The 19,715-nt window shown below is 38.5% G+C and overlaps 1 protein-coding gene and 1 long non-coding RNA gene across 2 annotated transcripts in view; one reads left to right on the top strand and one right to left on the bottom strand.

The window, feature by feature from the left end:
* acad9 (acyl-CoA dehydrogenase family, member 9) overlaps positions 1-19,715 on the top strand; it is a 91,190-nt gene that overhangs the window by 27,605 nt on the left and 43,870 nt on the right. The window contains exons 6-12 of the mRNA XM_086086036.1: positions 15,163-15,241; positions 15,309-15,480; positions 15,575-15,648; positions 15,717-15,792; positions 17,173-17,243; positions 17,330-17,449; positions 19,194-19,322. Coding sequence (XP_085942162.1) covers positions 15,163-15,241; positions 15,309-15,480; positions 15,575-15,648; positions 15,717-15,792; positions 17,173-17,243; positions 17,330-17,449; positions 19,194-19,322 — 721 coding nt within the window. The remainder of the gene's footprint in view (positions 1-15,162; positions 15,242-15,308; positions 15,481-15,574; positions 15,649-15,716; positions 15,793-17,172; positions 17,244-17,329; positions 17,450-19,193; positions 19,323-19,715) is intronic.
* On the bottom strand, positions 11,241-18,883 carry LOC147166710 (uncharacterized). The gene is made up of 3 exons (XR_015096216.1): positions 18,629-18,883; positions 14,435-14,527; positions 11,241-14,029 (listed from the first exon to the last, which is right to left on the bottom strand). It is a non-coding gene; the product is annotated as an uncharacterized LOC147166710 (long non-coding RNA).

The following is a 19,715-nucleotide window of genomic DNA, read 5'->3' as shown; positions in this document are numbered from 1 at the left end:
TAAATTGAAAGTCGGGGTTATGCCATAGGGGGAGAAAGCCCACAGGGCTCCACTTGGGCTGTTGTCATTTCTAGTGCCTTCCACCAGGCAGTCAGGGTGGCGGAAATCATTGGGTTTTTAAAACAATTGTGTCGCTTAGTCGATGTTGTAATCAAGAGTAAATCAAGAAGTCTGAGGTTATTACAATCCTTCTGTTCTAGTTCCAGCCAACAGTTAGTATCTCTGTTGGGTTGTGCCCATAGAATGATATATTGTAGCTGGTTAGCTACATAGTAGTGCATACAATTTGGTGCCTCCAGGCCTCCTTTGGATTTACGTTTCTGAAGAGTAGATAGACTAATCTTTGCTTTTTTTTTTATTCCTGTAAAATTTTGTGACGGCCAAGTCCAACAACTGGAACCAGTTAGCCGTAGGTTTAAATGGAATCATTGAGAAGAAATAGTTTATTTTGGGTAAAACTTTCATTTTAATGGTGGCTATTCGTCCTATTAGAGAAATAGGAAGATTATTCCAGCGCTCCAAGTCACTATGAATGCTATCCAGAAGTGGAGTAAAGTTTAAATGAATTAAATCAGTTAATTTCGGTGAGATTTTAATGCCTAAGTATTTTTAACTACCTATAGGAAATGAGTAGTGTGGGTCCTGACTTGCAGGGTTTTCATGAATTTTCTGTAATAGGTAGTAGTGTTGATTTTGTCCAATTAATAGAATAATTTGATAAATGTGAGAATTTAGTTATTAAGTTAAATACTTCCCCTAACGAAATAGCAGGCTTTTCTAAATAAAGTAAAATATCATCGGCATGTAGATTAATTTTGTGTTCTGTTACCCCAGAGTGAATTCCTTGAATCCTTCTTTCCTGGCGTATAGCTAATGCAAGCGGCTCAATAAATATTGCAAATAATAAATGGGACAGTGGTTATCCCTGTCTTGTGCCTCTCTGTAGAGTAAAACTGTGAGATATAATCCCATTAGTATTAACTGTAGCTATTTGGGTTTATTGCGTACTCATCCATCAGTTGTTTAATTTTATCTTCCAAGTATTTTTCTAATTTTTGATCCTGTTTCTTTTTATTAGATGAATATGATATAATTTTACCTCTAATTTCTGCTTTCCCAGCTTCCCAGAAAAGAGATGGAGATAAGTCTGGAGAGTCATTTATTTCCAAAAAGTCTGCCCACTCTTTTCTTATAATTTTGTCAAACTCTGCGTCGTTTAGCAGTGAGATGTTAAAACGCCATGTCGGGGGTGGTTTAAAGGTATAATCAACTTGTAGGGAAAGTGAGACTGGTGCATGGTCGCTAATAATAATAGGATGTATTTTTGAAACAGTTTTATCAGCAATAGAGTTATTTGTAAGAAAAAAATTAATTCTTGAAAAAGACCGGTGCACCGCGGAAAATAAGGTAAATTCCTTCTTATATGGGTTTTTAAGTCTCCAGCTGTCGACGAGGCCAAAATCATCCATATATTCCCCTATTACTTTAGTAGATTGTAATCGCCTTATACATGTTGTATTATTAGAACGATCTATTAATGGATTTAAGACTGTATTAAAGTCTCCTCCAATAATAATAGTAGAGTTTGCTGCTAAATCAAACAGCTGAGAGAAATATTCATGGAAAAAGGCCGGATCATCATTATTAGGGGCATATAAATTACCAAATGTATATATTTTATTAAATATAGTCACTTGAATAATAATGTATCGGCCCTCTGGGTCTGTTATTGTATTATTTAGAGTAAAGAATAAATTCTTATGTATGAGTATACAGACTCCTCTTTGTCTACTGTTATAAGGGGCAGAGTACGCTTGGCTAAAATTCTTATCAATAAGTAATTTTTCTTCAGATTATTGTAGGTGGGTTTCTTGTAGGAGGCAAATATCTGCTTTTAATTTTAAGAGATGGTCTAAATTTTGTATTATTTTTGCCTGTGATCGAGCGCCACAAACATTCCAGGAAACCAGAACTAATTTATGCATACAAACAATATAGACTCAGTCCTGTGTATATATCTGTAAAGGCTATTTGTTAATATTGGCATGTTATAGGATAGAATCAAAGTGGTTAGGTGGTTTATGTAATTTGTGTAAAATATGAGGTAACGTGTAAGTAAATATAACAGTGAAAAAACGGGTAGGGAGGTGAAAGTGAAGGAAATTAATGGGGGATTAAAAATAACAATACACCAGTAACTGGTAACCTAAGCAAAAAAATGTGTTTAAATATACTTTAGATATAGTTATGTATTAATATTATATTTGTAATATAGCCTAAACATAATGAGTATTCATATTTTAGGTTTTATAACCACATATACAGTATATGTATACATCTAATAATCAAACAAAGTTTAGTTCCACCAATGCCAATTAGAACAGCCAGGGAGTGGAGTTGGGGTTCCGGAATAGTTGGCCATCGATGTATAGCTTATCAATGACTATCCTCGTCCGTTTACCCTCCTGCCTATTTTGTCTCATTATAGGAAACAGTACCTTTCGCCGCTCGTTAATCTCTCTCGGGAATTGGTCATTCATTCCGAAAGAGGTCCCTTTAAGCTCCCGTCCTTTACTTTTAACAAATTCTTTCTGTTTAAAATGCTCAAACTTATTGCCCCTCCGGGCTCCAAGCCGATGTACCCGGTGAAAAGGGATATTATTTACCGTCTCCTGAGTAATTTTTAACGACGTCGTCATAATTTTTTTTATCTCGACCTCTGGATTGTCAGAGGTATTCTCGGATATGCCTGAGAATATTGGACATCCGAAACAGTTTCTTTTAGCGTTTTATTCTCCTTTTTAATAGTTTCCAACTTGGCTGAAACAGTCGCGAGTGAAGAGCGTGACATTATCTCGTTGGAGGTCACTTACCTGTTGGCCGACGAATTCCAAGCTTACCTTTAATTCTTTAACGTCCTCGCGGATGAGGCAGAGGACATCTAGTTTTTAATTTATGGAGTCCAGCATACTGACCGAAACGTCCGTATTGGTTAGATCGTCCGTGTCCGTCGCTGAGTCATTTTTTCTCTTCTTTGAAGGTTTCTCGAAGGAAGGATCCTCCATCGCGCAGCTGTAAAAATATCCGTCGAAACGTTCAAGGTCCTCCACGCTAGGTGGTATTCCAAATCTGCCGGTTGAAAGAGAGAAGAGAAAAGCCAAGATATATGGTGGTTAAATTCGGATTTAGTTTAATATAATAGAGCTAGTTCTATCTTAGCAGCAGGGCGCCGTCATGTTGGGTATTCCCGGTCTCGCTGTAGGTCTCGCGATAGTCACAGCATCTCGCGATAGCAGCCTCTCACTCGCGATAGCAGCCTCTCGCTCGCGATAGCAGCCTCTAGATCGAACCATCCGATCAGGATTTCTCCTGGCGTTGTTTCCAAAAACACATGGCTGATTCCTGTGGATAAACCAGACCATAAACGTGGTCTGGGGACTGATAAGCAGTTTTATCACTAGTCTACTTGCTAAACATGCTTTTAGGTCTCGTAGGCGCTGAGGTATGCGTTTCCTATGTGTTGTAAAAACGAAATCCAGTCCCTGCTGGAGGGAAATTCAAAGAGTTTTTCCTTTTTTAACTGTCTCTGGTTGGTTTGAGAAAACACAGGGTTAAGGACACACATTCCCCAGGGGGTAATGTTTAAAAAGGCAAATAAAATAAAAAAATTGAGGGTGACGGGCAATATTCATTACATCTGTTATGATATTTTTCTTTACTGTATCCACTGTTGCTGATGAAACGATGCAAATTCCTCCAATTGGACTAATAAAGGTTCTTGTATTTCAAGTATTTATAACTAATATACTTTAAACCTTATTTAGCCCCCCAACACCCACCGATCCACACCCCACACATTCAGCTGACATGCAGTGACGTCGTCCGTTATTTCCGGTCTTCAGTGGCTGGGGCTATTGTGGGCTATTCTGTATAATTTTCTCTACAGTTACTTATTAAGTTACTGGGTATTTGCTGTTCAAAGTTAGTTACTCTCCACTGTATACGATTTTAACCCGATCTATGTGACAAGTGCACTGTACCAGTTAGCTAGTATTTATTAGCAAGGCTTTCTTCCTGAGTCCCCATCTTCATCGTAATGCAGCACATTTTTGCTGCCATGTAGCCCATTATTCGTGACTTATGCTATGTAGACACTGGATGCAAAGCAAACCTTTGCAGTCCCAAGTGTTGAGACATGTTAGCCAGCCGCAGCTCGAGGTGATGCAGGCGTACAACTTGGGCAGTTCTGTCACACGCAGCGCATACTGCGCAAGAAAAGGGATACAAAGATGTAATCAATCAACTATCGCAATATGACAGGAGGGTCCAAATCTCTACCTTCGTGCAAATTAATGTCTCATATTGAAATATATTGTCTCTTATCGCACACCCCTAATTCAAATGCAGTTGGACATTTCAAACTCAGATAGGAAAAATTCCATCATTGCATGAAACGTTTATAACCGACAGAAATGAATTTGTCAAGGGTGGGGGGTCGGTGGTGTCTGCAGGGCTTGACACTAACCTTTACACCCGGGGTGGTAAAACTTCTTGGTTGGGGACCACATTGACTTTTAAAATTTGACAGACGGGCCGGGTCAGCACAAGATACGATAAATGTAAAAAAAAAATGCATTTGTTATTAGTACATATCAAACATAAACAGAAAAAAAGCATTAAAGTATTAACATACCTTTTATGATCACCCATTTTAGCTAGTGCATTGAAGTCTGGCGGTCATCCTGTTGTGGCAATCCTTAGAATTTTTTATTCATTTACATATCAACCACTATAACGGAGAATAGAAGCCTAGTTATTAGATTAGGTATTGTAATTGGGCGTTCTAAATAAATTTAACCTGTAACTGTGGTCCGTTGCGCATTCATAGAGTGCTTTTTGTTTTGTTTTGATAGCGAATCCTCGAAAACAATACACGGTTTTTCGATGCTTTGCCTCATAAAGTACTCGCCGAAAATGTGGTTCCGTCAACATCGGCTCATTGTGGGCGAAAGCTTCTACGTTTTAGGCAGTGCCTTATTTATTTAATTTTTTAAGCGAAGCCTCGAAAAAAGTACACAGAAACAGATTTTTTTCAAGGCTTCGCCTCAAAAAGTACTCGCCGAAAATAAGGAAAGGCACTCGCCGGCGCGGAAAGGTGCTTATGTGTCATTGACATAACGGTTTTCAACTTTAACTCAACACCTCTTTTGAGGAGAGCATTTGAAGTAGACTGTGTTCATGTTGACCAGTCAGAGTAATGAAAATTAATTAATGGCCCCAAACTCCTTTTGTCAACACTGTATATATATATAGTATATATAGTATATCCCAGTGATAAGCAAGGAAGAAAGGGGGACGAGCAGGTGAAAGGCAGAGCCAATCTAACACTCTGTGGAGTAGGTGATTAGACCTTAGACCTTAGTCCTTAGTCCTTCCAGCGGTGGCACATTGGGCAGCAAGTTTACTCCATTTCAACCTATCCATTCCAACAGATTGCATGTCAGCCCATTTGACTTGCATTTCTTTCAGATCTTCTTTGAAAGTTGCACGCCAGGTCTTCTTAGGCCGTCCCAGCTTTTTCTTGCCTTCTTGAATCCATTTCAGGGCTATCAAGGCATTTCGATGCTCATTCATTCGCAATATATGGCCTGCCAATCTAATTCTTCTTGTCAGTTACTATTTCTGAGAGTTTTCCTTGTTGGGTTCTATTCAAAACTTCTTGATTTGTGATTCTGTCTTTGTAGATAATTTTTGAAATTCTTCTCAAGCAACTCTGCTGGAATACATTGAGTTTCCTGATTATTGTTGCTGTCATCTTCCAAGTATCACTTGCATAGGTGGCTGTTGGTATTACTATGGAACTGAAAAGTTGCAGTTTGATTTTAATTGTCAGTAATTTTGCCTGCCACACACTTCTCAGTCGCTGAAAGACTCCCATGGCTTTCCCAATTCTGCAAGTCACATCTTTCTCTGAGTCTCCATCACTTGAAATCATACTTCCTAGATAGGTGAATGAGTAGTAGGAGTAGGTGATAAACTCTGTGAAATAACACCATCTATACACACCATTTGACTCTCAAAAGATTAAAATTACACTATGGGAGTTAAAATGTACTCCCATAAATTTAACTCTGCATTTTTAACTCCTATTTTTGCTATATATATAGATATCCTTTATTTAAAAACAAATATTTTAATATACAATTTTTTAAATTTATTTTTACAATGTTTTGCAGGCAGTCGGGAGTTGTAATTGAGCTGTTTTGTGTCACTTGACGTGAATATTGAAACATTTAACAAGTTACGCAGTTGAACAATTTCAATGTAGCTTGTTGTGACGAATCTGCAGACACAAAACACATTACTGGAGTAACATCGCCCTAAAGGCCACAGCTTAAATCGGGAGCCAATTCATGCTAAAATAACATTCACGGCCAACCTACTGCAATTACGGTAAAATAACCATTAAAAAAAATAAAAAATGACCTTGTGTCGCTCCATTCATGGTGACTTAGGGCAGTAATTAAATTTTTAGACATGGTTTCAATTGATGTGCCATCAATTGCAGTGTGTAAAATGGAGATCTGTGATTGGCTGTCAGCTCACAAATATAAATCATTCCTCTTCTGGGCGATGATCTTCGCTGGCCGATGACGTCACTCTACGGAAACTCCAATCGGACAAACTGCATTACACCCCATTAAATAAGAGTGATTTGCTTGTTTATTAGTTCAATTTCTTCGTTTACTTCACGTGGAACATTGTCTCCATGTAGTAAAGATAATGACATTTAACTGAACTTTGATTTGTGTTTTGATATTTTTTTATGAAATAGAAAAAAAGATGTACTCTCTATCAATATTATAATTTTTTGCTATTATGCATCAATCCATCCATCCATCTTGCTTGACCAATTTCAATTATACTTTATCCTTATTATTTGTTAGACAAATGATCCAGTATATTTAACTAAACAAAAAACAAAACAAAACATTGTGTTATTGATAATAGGAACACATATTGGCAATACGTATAAACTTGTCTTTCCCATGTGTGTAAATTAATTTGATTATGTTGATAATTTTGTTTATGGTGTGGCTAGCTACAATCTGGGACAGATTATTCATTTGCTGGACCAAATACACGCTCCAATATTTACATTAAAGTAATACATCTTGTTATTGATTCAAATATTAAATGAAGTGATCTCCCACCTAGAATTTAAACATTATACACTACACCTCATTCCTTGATTGTTTTGTATGCAATATGAGCAGTGCACCATTTCTACACCGAGGTTTCAGTAATGCCTAGTGCATGAGTTCAATCAAGCCTGCTGTTGGCTCATCTGCTCTCCGTAACTGGGAAGTCATTGTTTCACACGCCATGCAGAGTCATATATAGATAGATATTTGACGTGACAAAAGGTCAATGTGTACCTCCAGAAAAACAAAATAACTAACCAAGGAAGGTGGGCGGAGTACCACGGGAGGAAGATAGGCTACTAACTAAGATTAAGAATGAAAACAAAAATACCTACACAAAGTACAAATCAACAACCAGAACAATCACAGCAGTACTTACAAGAAACAACAGAAGACAAAAAGTACTGCTGGCAGGAACTAGGAGATAACCGGTAAAAGCACAAGAGTAACAAAATGCTGAGGCAATGGCAATGGCAAGCAGCTAGAACAATAACTTGGCAATTGTTAGAAAACGATCCTTTTAAGTTTTCTGCGTGTTCGTAAAATTGTTTTCAGAATCAGAGTTGAGATCTGTGAACAGTTTCCTTCGAAGGTATTTATTATCAAAAGCTTTTGATGACACAGAGAGGGGCCAAACGCCGCCATTGTTCTTCCTCGTGTGTAACGCTCCTCCCCCGTCCAAACGTTAATATACTTCATTCATCCCAAAAAACCCTCCCCTTCCGCATCATCTGCTGTCCCTCCCTCCTCTCTGCTGCCCCCAAGCAGTCACAAGATAGAAAACAGGAGATCAGATAATCATTGATGTGTAAACAGAGCCAGACTTGCTGGCTCCAAACCCCTCATCCTCTCAACCGGTTATAAAACACATTTGCTCCCCCCAATCCTGTGAATAATGTGAAGGGAGACGGGAGAAAGCAAATAAGACTTTGACAGCACTTAAACATACACATCCTCAGATATACACAGGAAACCTCCCTACACATTCCTTTTTCCCAGATAAGTCGAAGGACGAATCTTCACTCATCAATCTTTACTGAGTTTACACCGTTATGACTAAATCTAAACAGTTATAATTAAATTGAAACAGAAGATTGTTTTCACAATCTTCCTCACGTGAGTCCTGTGTTTAAATAGCCTGCTGATTAGGATTGCCTGCAGCTGAGACACAGGAACTCCGCCCACCAACACTCCAGGAAAACAAAAAAAGACAGGAAACAAATGACCAGCAGAGGGCAGAACGAAACAAGACATGACAGTGTTAATTTAAACATAAAAAAGATTTTCAGTCAAATGAAAATATTTTGCTTTTATTAACCCTTGGCCATGAGAGATTATCATGTGTGCCGCAGCAAATTGTCCAATGTCAATTATTTTGACAAAAATAATTTTCCCCCCAAAAAATGTATGATAATTTATCTACCATGTTTAGTAACGGGAATAATAATCAAATGTACTTCCACTAGATGATAGAATGTACATAAATAATGTGTAGATCCTGTATGTACACTTTCTGTGAATCGTTTTGCAAAGTGGTGTGCCGTGAGATTTTTACCGCTATGTAATACAGCACCTTGCAAAAGTATTCACACCTCTTGATTTTTTCAACATTTTGTCACAGTATGACCACATAAATAAATATACAGTATATCATTGAAATAAATATGTGTAAGTTAAACACAAAATAGCACACAATCGTGAAGTGAAACAAAGTGTATATCTTATTTCAAACTTGTTTGCAACAAAAAACTGAAAAATAGGGTGTGTATTCAGTATAAGTATACTTCTCGGATGCATGCCCTCCTCCTTAGGTCAGAATCTTTGGAGGGATGGCATTGTCTTGGTAGATTTGTGATTGTTTGGAACTCCTTCCACTTATGGATGATTTATTGAACAGTACTCTGATGTTCAAACCTTTTGAAATATTTTTTCCTTCTCCTGCTTTAAGGCCTTATCCACACGTAGCCGGGTATTTTAAAATAAAATATTTTCCCCCTCCCTGTGTAGAAAAAAATTCCAACCGCACGAGGGCTGGGTATTGCCAACAACCTCACCATAGACGTATCACGATACAGGGGTCATGATACGATACATATCGCGATACATATGTATCCCAATACATGATTTTCAAGAGGATATATATATCCCAATATTTTACTTTAATTTACTTGCATTTTTATTGTAACAGTCATGTTACCTAAATTATATGTTTATTATGCTGGATGGCAAAAAAAAATTGTTAGCAGCTCTTCTGGTTTACCACCAAGCGACATGCACTACAGAGCAAGGAGCAGCTTTCACAGACACCCAGGAACAATTTATGAATAGGCATGAGCCGATATGAGTAAAAATATCAAACTAACAAATTAAAATTACCGCTTTAAAAATTTGCTTATTTAAAATATTTGGGGTAACAGCATTTTTTCATGTAACACATTCTCTTTAGTTTTCAAACAAAATATAGACAAATTGGTACATTTAGAAACATGTACCATGTTAAGTTGATAAGTAAATAAATGTTTATTCTTCCTCAGTTTAAATTTTTCCTAGCAAGACACAGTATCCAATCATTAATGGGCTGTTTTTAAAACAGACTTCACACGTACGCTTTTTTAATTTTAATTTTAAATAAGCTACAATGCAAACTACAAGCACTCAAAGGCACTCCTCCGCTGCGCTCATGCAACACGTGGACTAATTGAAGGCAATGGACTTCAAAGACTGCTTGTTAAATACAATACAAGTCCTCCCCTCCCCGCACCTGCTGCTAGCGCATGAGAGAAACTTCAGAGGCTGCTGCTGCTGTTCCTGCACAAGCAACCTTGCTTAAACTATCTGTCTAAAGTTAACGAGCAATATCGATTGTGACGCCTGCGTATATGACGGCCCGCAACGATATATTGCCGTATAGATTTTTTGAGCACACCCCAAGTCCACACTGCCTCGTTTGTTTAAAAAAAATAATCCACATAAACAGAGAAGGCCGTTTTTAAGATCAATTACATGCATGCCAAGCCATTAGGCGGAAGTAGTTAGTCAAATACTGCTCATCTCTTGATGTCATTACCACCATACGTCACACAAGCATGGACTACCAGCGCACACGACTTAAAAAAAAAATAAAATAAATAAAAACATGCAAGCAGACAAAGTGAGTACATCATAAAGGAGTGTAGAGGATAAATACAACATAAATGCAAATACAATACAATACAAAATAAAAAAGCTTCACTTGTCTTTTAGCAACTTTATTCATGCATTTTCCTATTAAAAAAAGCATAAAAACTTATAGGATGGGGTAGCTCGTAGGGATCCACTGTCCTGACACTTTCTCCTTCCACTGCTGTAAATCACTCGCGCAAATTTCCCAAACATTTGGCGTTCCTTGTACCTAGAGCCAATGCACACCCGTTTTTTTTTCTTTTCACATACTATTTATTTATTTATTTGTTCTAATGAACACCTGAGGTAATCCTGAATCACAGAATTGAGAAAGAGTGCCTCTTTTTAGTTACTGTTTTTAAAGGCTTTCCCAAGTCCTAAAACCTTACGCTATAATACAACACAAGTCAATGCAATAGGAGGATCCTTTGTTGACAAATGTTGGCGCATGCACGGTTAGTTGGGTGGCAGAAAATTATCGCGGGCTCAGCCGCGCTGTATAGCTGCGACGTCTTAAACGACTAAATAAACCTAGTGGGCGAAATCACCAGCATTTAAACACTTTAATGGCCGAAGGATGTGGGGGGTTACAGAGAAGCTTAATAATAATAATTAGCTTAATTGGTGACAAAATTTAAATTGTTCAAAGCTAAATGACTTTAGTACAGTGTCACTTGTCCCTTGATGTGAGAATTTTACTGGCATCTGGTCTCTGGTGAACAACTGAATATCAAAACTTACTTGTTCTTTTTTTTGTCTTAACATGCAGTCATGTTACGTAGCATTGTAGCACCTTTAATGCATCTGTCAGGATAGGACTTACAACTAGGCTACTGCATACACAAGTGAGGCTGGCAGATATCAAAACACAGATGAAAATTTAATATTTATTCGGATAAGATGAGCAACTCAAGGGGAAACTATACAAGTATAAAAGTCTCATTGTCTCATTATAGGAATCCATAACAATTCTATATATCAAATAATTTGTATTGATTTTCACCATTTATGCACAAACCTGGCAAACAACAGTAACAATGTATCCGCAAAACCCCCACATACACAAACAGAAAACATAAGAAAAATAGATGGCGATAAAGTAACAAAATATAGATTTGGAAACAAAAAATAACAAAAAATAATCATAATTTGAAAACAAGAAGTTGCTTGACTGAAATTAAGAACATCTTAGTTATCCAATTTAGTTGTCCACTGCCGAGAGCTTTTGACTGTAATAGTCCAGAAATGGCTGCCAGACCTTGTAAAACCTTTGAACCGAGCCTCTAGGAGAAAATTTGAAAACTGCGCCCATATACGGATTGAACCACTCACTATGGGATTATTTGTAAGGTATTTTTTGCTGAGTGGCAGTGGGGCATACACCACCGATTACAACCGCACGGGATAGCCGGAGTGCTGCTCCATCTCGACCCACATCATGCCACCACCCTCACACGATGCTGTCATCCAGTATGCCCATATATGAATGTTTGCCGGCCAGTAGTATTGGATAAAATTTGGACGTGCCAACCCTCCCTCATCCCTCTGTCTTTCTAGAAAAGCCTTTCTAATTCGCGGAGTGGTCCTATTCCAAATAAAAAGAGAAACTGATTTATCTAGCTCCTTGAAAAAAGACTTAGGAATAAACATGGGTATTGTTTGAAACAGGAACATGAATCTGGGCATGATCGTCATCTTAACTGAATTGACTCTGCCAGCCAGCGACAGCAGCAGCGATGACCAACGTGTCAGATCCAGTTTAGCCTTATCCATAGCCGGTTTGAAATTCACTTCAAATAAGTCACTATACCTACGCGTCACAGTTTTCCCCAAATATACTAAATAATCCGCTACTATGTTCCATGAATAGCCATCAAATGACATCTGACGAGCTAGGTCATTAACTGGGAATAGCAAGCTCTTGGTGAGATTGATTTTATAACCTGAAAATTCACCAAAGTTTGAGATAATCCCTAGTGCTCTTGGGATGGAAACCGAAGGGTCAAACAAGTATAAGATCAGGTCATCGGCATAAAGTGACAATTTCTGCATCTGGTCTGATTTAGTTAATGTGCCAGTGGTCGTCCTTGATCTGTCACGCTGAGGGCATAGAACTGTATTCAGATCACCTGCCAAAATCAGATTATGACTATTTATATCTGGGAATTGGGAGAACAAATCACTAAAGAATATAGAATTGTCCCAATTGATGAGATGACATATTACAAATTACAATCTTGGAAAAGAAGAAGGGATTTAAAAAAAAAAAACTTTCAAGACCACCAATTTTCATTTTGTAATTGAAGAAAAATTCTAGTCAGAATGCGGCACAACCTCAATGAAAAATAAAAGCCTTGTATGACCTATGACCCATCATCTTCGCCATGTAAATAAAATGATCAGATTGCTCCAAAAGAGGGCGCCCCAGGTTTACATATGAATGATTTACTCCTTGAGAAAATCCCGGTGGAAAAGAAAAGAAGAAAGAAGAAAATAAATTGTACATTACCGCTTATAAAAATGTAAATTAAATATTGAAATAAATAGATAGAAAATCAAAAAATATGAATGGAAAAAACCAAGTACCATTTAAAAAAAAAAAAAAAAAAAAAAATTAAAAATCCCACTTTAACGGTGACATCCACACCATTTGATGACGTAAGGTTGGTCGTGAACTGAGCCCGGTGGACAGCAAAAAGCCACGAACTTCATTGAATTTTGCCCGCTGTTTAGCCACTGCAAGCGTGAAATCGCTGTCCCCGGTGGTCGCCGTCATGCCATCTCTCGTTTTCTTCAGTAGTGGCATCTGACAACGAAAGCTCTCAGTGGCCCGTCCTCACTCCTCTTGCGTAAGGTGCGATGAGCGATATCTAAGGTAGGCAACTTTGGGAGGGCATATGCATCTCGCAAACACTGAGAAACGAACTCGGTGAGTCGCTTCCCGTCCTCTCTCCCCTCTTTAATTCCAGTTATACGCAAGTTGAAACGGCGCGATCGAGCCTCCTTGTCTTCGGTCCGCCAGTTCTTTTTGCACTCAGTCAGATATCGTCGCCATGGAGCGCGAGTTGGCCGGACCGCTGGCGGTAGATTCCAGCACCGCAAACCGCGTCTCCAGGGCCTCAATCTTAGCAGTAGCGTCATCAACAGCTTATTTAATTTCCGCCATCAAGCTGTAAACCTCAGTCCGAAATACAGCAGACTGAGCCTCTGCCTTGTCCAACAACTCTGTCCTCAAGCTAGCGATCGCTTGGAGGATAGCATTGTGCCCGTCCGTTGATGTAGCATTAGCATCCGAGATAGCCTTGGTCTGGCGGGTATTCACCGTCTGGTGAGACTTAACAACAAAGGTAGAGCTTTAAAACGTTCACAAAAGCCCACACAAGATGTTCCCCAAAAAACTAATGATAATTGTGCGGTCAAAATGGTGAATAAATTACATAAATCACGGTTCCAGCTGGGAGCTCAGCCAAAACGTGCCCTCACATGGCACCGCCCTGGAAGTCCTCCATAACACAATTCTGATACTCGTTGCCTGTTGATCCTCTGTTCATAACGCTGGACGGCTTTTTCTTTTGCCTTCAGGTTTTGCGATCCAGGATAGCCCATTTCAAGGCAAGGAACATAGGATGCTGTCGATCGCAGTTTGGAACACCTGAATGGGACTGCGGAAAAAATATTACTCAGCGGATTATAGACTGCCCAAACTCGATTTATTATTTTTTAAATACTCAGCAATTAACAAATGTATAGTCTCAAGTAGGGATGTAATGATATGCAAACATCGCAATACGATAATATCATGATATGGTCACAATACGATAATTATCAGGATATTCATCTGACCATTAGCCACGATTTTAAACATAGAAGGGCCAAAACATGCCTTGTAAATATTAAACTGCACTAAAAACTAGCTACTAGAGGGTGGTAGAACTGCACAAATGGAAATCAACCTGACTTTTTTTTAACAGATGTGCTGCTTTTAACATCGTGACATGACGACAATGATATTGTGGCAGTTTTTATATCACAATATTGCCGTTACAGCCCTAGTCACAAGTACTTACCTAAAGTGAGCCTCACAATCCCTGTCAGTACTTCGATCTTGTCCAACGTGGAGCCGTGTGATTTTGCGTCTGACACTGAACAGCACACACCCGCTGTAAACAATGGGTAGAGTTGAGGTACATGTGTGAGGGACGTGTGTAGAGCGATGACGTAAAACCCTGTTTACGACTGTCACACGCGAACGCGGATCAGGAGAAATACACAAATCTTCACTTTGGCCTTTGTTTTTAATGAAAAAAATAATCCCCAGGATGTGTGGCCGACATGGCAAAACGCAGAAGGAGCTCCCGCTTGCAAAAACCCCGGCTACATGTAGACAGGGCCTAAATCTGTCCACAAAATTGTCCCAGATCAGCCTGGTGTGTTCTTTAGTCCTCATAATTCTGTTTTCTGTGCTGTGTGCTCTTAACAGACCTCTTGAATACTTTTGCAATGCGCTGTATGTGCCTTGGCTGAGTAAAAGTTGAGAAACACTAGCCTGTGCGTCTGTTCTAAAAATAGCTAATCAATGATAGAGCACTGTGACTTACTAAGAATAATTAGAACAGAAGAAGAATGTTGAAAATTATTTACTTTAAATAAATATAAAAAAAAATTAAGGGCCATTTTACAGTTGTAATTTTAATACTGTGATATCACAATATTTTTTCTACGTAGTTTTTTTCACTCTTGTTTTTTTTCTGTTTCGATTTTTAGCAATTGTAAATGGTAAATTTGATCTTTTCAGTGGAAGTGATGCAGCCTCCATTCAGATGCGAGCAACATTGTCAGATGATAGAAAACATTACCTTCTCAATGGATCCAAGGTAAAATAATGTTCCTCGGCATGTGTTTGATGTGTTCGTTGTCTAATTGACAGTGTTTGTCAATCAGATTTGGATTTCAAATGGTGGAATGGCTGACATCATGACTGTGTTTGCACGGACTGAGGTAGTTTTAAATGACATGAAGAAAGACAAGATTTCTGCATTTATTGTTGAGAGAGCTTATGGAGGCATTACTAGTGGACAACCTGAAGACAAACTTGGGATCAGGGGCTCCAACAGTAAGACTGCTCGAGAACTTTGTTGTGGTCATAGCCAAACGCATTGTAATGTAATTGGTAATTCACCATTTCGCTTTTTACTTTTATTTTTCAGCTTGTGAAGTGTCATTTGACAATGTTCCAGTGCCACTGGAAAATGTTCTTGGAGAATTAGGGGAAGGATTCAAGGTAATTTTCTAACATTTTTTTTTACCTGCCTAGTTTTTTGTTTAACTTTTTTTTGTTTCTTTTACCAGATCGCCATGAATATACTTAACTCTGGTAGATTCAGCATGGGAAGTTCTTCAGCTGGAATGATTAAAAAATTGATTGGTATTACTACTAATATATTGGATATACAGTGGTGCCTTGACTCATTTTATTCTGTGACTACGCCCTTGCCTCTGACTTTCCATAGTAAAATCCATCCATCCATTCTATTATCTTCTTTTTTTAGTACCACTTATCAGAGCTAGTCACTGACATTAATCGTCAATTCCCGTTGATTGACTATGCCCACCTTTCAGCGCGTACTTCCGCATATATTGTCAATGCTTTGTGACGCAAATTCTTACAAACATACACGGAATGAAAGGACCTGTACTCACCCCGATCAACGGACATTAACGTGCCTCAGTCGGTGCTGCCGCAAGGTGATTGTCAATGACGGGAATTGCCGATTAACGGAAGTGCCCAGCTCTGCTACTTATTCTCATTAAGGTTGCAAATGGGCTGCAGCCTATCCTTGCTGACTTACAGCTCGAGGCGGGGTGCACACACCACCTATCAATCTCATGGCACATATATACACACATAGATAAACAACCACTCCCATTCACACCTAAATACAAATAAGAGTCTTCAATTTGTGGTCGTCAAAACAAGTGAAATATGGGAGAAAACCCATGCAAGCACAGGGAGAACATGCCAAATCCACACAGTAAGTTCGGAGACAGAATACAAACCCATAACCGTGCCACAGTTTTTCTATATAAACAAAATAGCACTCTAAAATACTGTCCTTAGGGTAAAAACATAGTAAGTATAATTTAATAGAATGCATAAGATTGAAACATTTTGTATGTCGTAATTTATTCTTCAATGCCCATTTATATTGTGCTTCCTGGTGTTCAATCAATCATAGCACATAGCAGTAGGGAACCCCATGGGACGAAGCTACAGCCACGACCTACCCCAGCTCCCGCCGCAGAGGGCTCCCTCTAAAGAGTAAAATTACTAGACTATAATAATTTTAAGACAAAACAGAGCTAAATCAATAAATTTGAAGAATACTAAAAGAATAATAAGATAATAATAATACAATATGCTAATATGTTCAAAACACAAAAAACTGACCTGAAAATGTAAAAGAATACATAATATTAAATTTTAAGTAAAATAGAAACTAAATGAAAAAATAAGTACATAAATTAGGTCTTAGGTAAAAGCTGAATTAAAAAGGTATCAACATGCCCGTGAGTTGCGACCCTTGTGAAGATGACCGGTTCGGAGAATGGATGGATGGATGTCTTGAGCCTGTTCTCAAAAACATGAACATTCGTTTTGGCCACCATAGGGTAGTACAATAAAGACACATATTATGCAAGAAACTCGTAAAATGGCCCACAGTCATGGTACCACTGTAATTACTAAAGGATCAATAAAGTTTCAAAGAAATTGTAATGATATATGTATCTGATTCTTTACCTTTAGAATTGACCTCTGAATATGCTGCAACTCGGAAGCAGTTTAACAAACGCTTAAGTGAATTTGGTATGATACAGGTATAGTCCGCAACACCTGTGAATGATACTCACCACCCAATTTGACCAGATTTGTAATAGTTTTGTATTTGCTTTATTTAATCCAGGAGAAATTTGCAGTCATGGCTCTCAATGCCTTTGTGATGGAGAGCATGGCATACCTGACATCAGGAATGATGGACAGACCTGGGCTACCTGATTGTTCTTTAGAGGCTGCTGTGGTCAAGGTTAGAGACATTTGCCATATTAAATTTGAATACTAAATTGGTAAACATTCAGGTGGTGGTGGTGGGGGGTCACATAGACATTCACAGGCCAGCTGTGAAACATAGCTGTAGTTCTGCCCTGAAACCAGTATGACAACTTTATTCCTAAAACACAATGCACAGTTCACTGTTTTCTGAGAACGGATACCTTTGAGCAAAGAAGCTGATTTTCACCCCACTGGTCAAAAGTTAATTAAGCCATCAGGACGACTGCATATAGCAAAGATGAGATCCTCAGTCCACCTTTCTGCACAACACCTTTGCTGCACCCATAAATTTCCAACCCTATACTTTGTAGAAAATTATTAACACGGGGGCCCAACAACAGCGTTAAGGGAATTTGAGGCCCACTTTGAATTAGCCAACTTACAGACGGTAATGCAAACCAAGCTCCTGATTGTACAACTAAAAGATGGCATTCTGCAGCTTTTTAAGCTTCTATGATTAAAAGGATACTTGACTCATTGAGCCATTTTCAGCAGTAAAAAGTTAATATTTTGTCCAGAATAAAATGAATAATTTCATAGAATAAAATGAATAACTTCATTATTATTCTTGTACAATTAGCACTTTAAAAAAATTAAACAGTAGATGACATCACCTGTGCTGATAAAATAGGTAACGACCAATCATGGCTCACCTTTTTTCTGGGTTTGGTCAATGAGTCAAGTATCCCCGAGGGCACCTCACAGACCGTCTAAGGCAGGGGTCCCCAACTAAATTGGCAACCCAATTGACCGGGGTCCGGACATGAAAAACACCCAACCGCAATAATTTATTTTAATTTTATTTTATTCAATTGTAAACCTGTCAATGAATTGACAAAAACTTCCCTTTGTTAAATAATCCAACTTATTTTTAGTCTATCGTTCAAATATTTTTTTCATAATTTCTTTTTTGTTCAAATATTCAATTGTTAAATCTTCCAAGGAAGGATAGGATCCCCATCACTAGTTATGGATACAACAATTTTCACATTATTTCCTTTCTCTTTCAGCATTTAATTTATGGCCAGATATATGTCCTCTCCTCTCGTATGTGTTTTCAAAGCTGTGATACACAAAATGTCCTAAATGTAAATGTTTTAGTCTCCTCGTGATATAATCGGACATACACCAAAAGCTGAGGATTGTCACTTACATCAGTTGATTGATCCATCCGCAGCTAACGCAATACACCGCACTTTGGATGGGGCGGTCCATCTGAGGGTGCACATCCTCGCAGCAGAGGTGCAGCAGGCAACGCCACCTTGTATCTAGCTGCGGCAAGCTGCATGCGTCTGCTTAAGTACCAACACTTGGTGTAGCCCACCCCTCCGGTCAGATAGGCCGCGCTTCATGCCAGACTTGCACTCGACACGAATATAGAACCCTTCATGTCTGGCTGGTACATCCACCAGAGTTGATTGACTCTTTCAGAATAAGCCCAGCAGGAACCCACATGAGTGCCTAAGTACCATCTGCTTGCCACTAAAGCTCCTTACGTTAGCCAGCAGGACAAATTTGCCTTTGAGAGCCTGTCAATGGCAAATAGCCTTGAGAATCTTATATCCTGTACCACAGTGATTCTCAGCATGTGATACAAGTACCCCTAGTGGTATGTGAAAATATCACTGAATTTAAATACAAATAACATTCACATTTACAAAATGCAATTTCACATGAAAACACAAAACATCATTATGTAATTTGTTTACTCTCTAAAGGTGTTCAGCTCAGAGGGAGGCTGGATTTGTGTCAGTGAAGCTCTTCAGGTCCTTGGAGGTCTCGGCTATACGAAGAACTACCCATATGAACGTTACGTCAGGGACTGTCGTATCCTTCCCATCTTTGAGGTAGCCTAATTATTTCCGTATGTAGTACACTGATTCCTGACAGTGATCTTTCAAGGTCCACAGAAAATGTTCTGTTTGGACTATGGAAACACACATACTACCAAATGAAAGATTGAACGTTCATCTTACATCAGAAAAAAAAAGTTTGTTTCTACCTTATTCCGTTCTTTAGTAATCAACAATAGAAAATGGTTAGTTTGAACCAAATGCGCTTGTTTTGGACCAAAATACGGAGAAATCAAGCTTTTAGTGAAACAATATTATTTCATGCACTCTAGTGAATTTTACACTTCTTTTTGTCCATGAATGATGCCACAAACACCTAGATAGTGCTTTACTTCTATAAAACACTACCACCAAGAATGAAAAAGTGTTTTTTGATAGCAAAATAAC

Source organism: Leptonotus elevatus, chromosome 10 (assembly GCF_054856555.1).
Source record: "Leptonotus elevatus isolate MCC_2025b chromosome 10, RoL_Lele_1.0, whole genome shotgun sequence".
Classification (NCBI taxonomy): Eukaryota; Metazoa; Chordata; class Actinopteri; order Syngnathiformes; family Syngnathidae; genus Leptonotus; species Leptonotus elevatus.
Note: the sequence above shows the minus strand (reverse complement) of the source record. Positions and strands in the feature narration are given on the sequence as shown.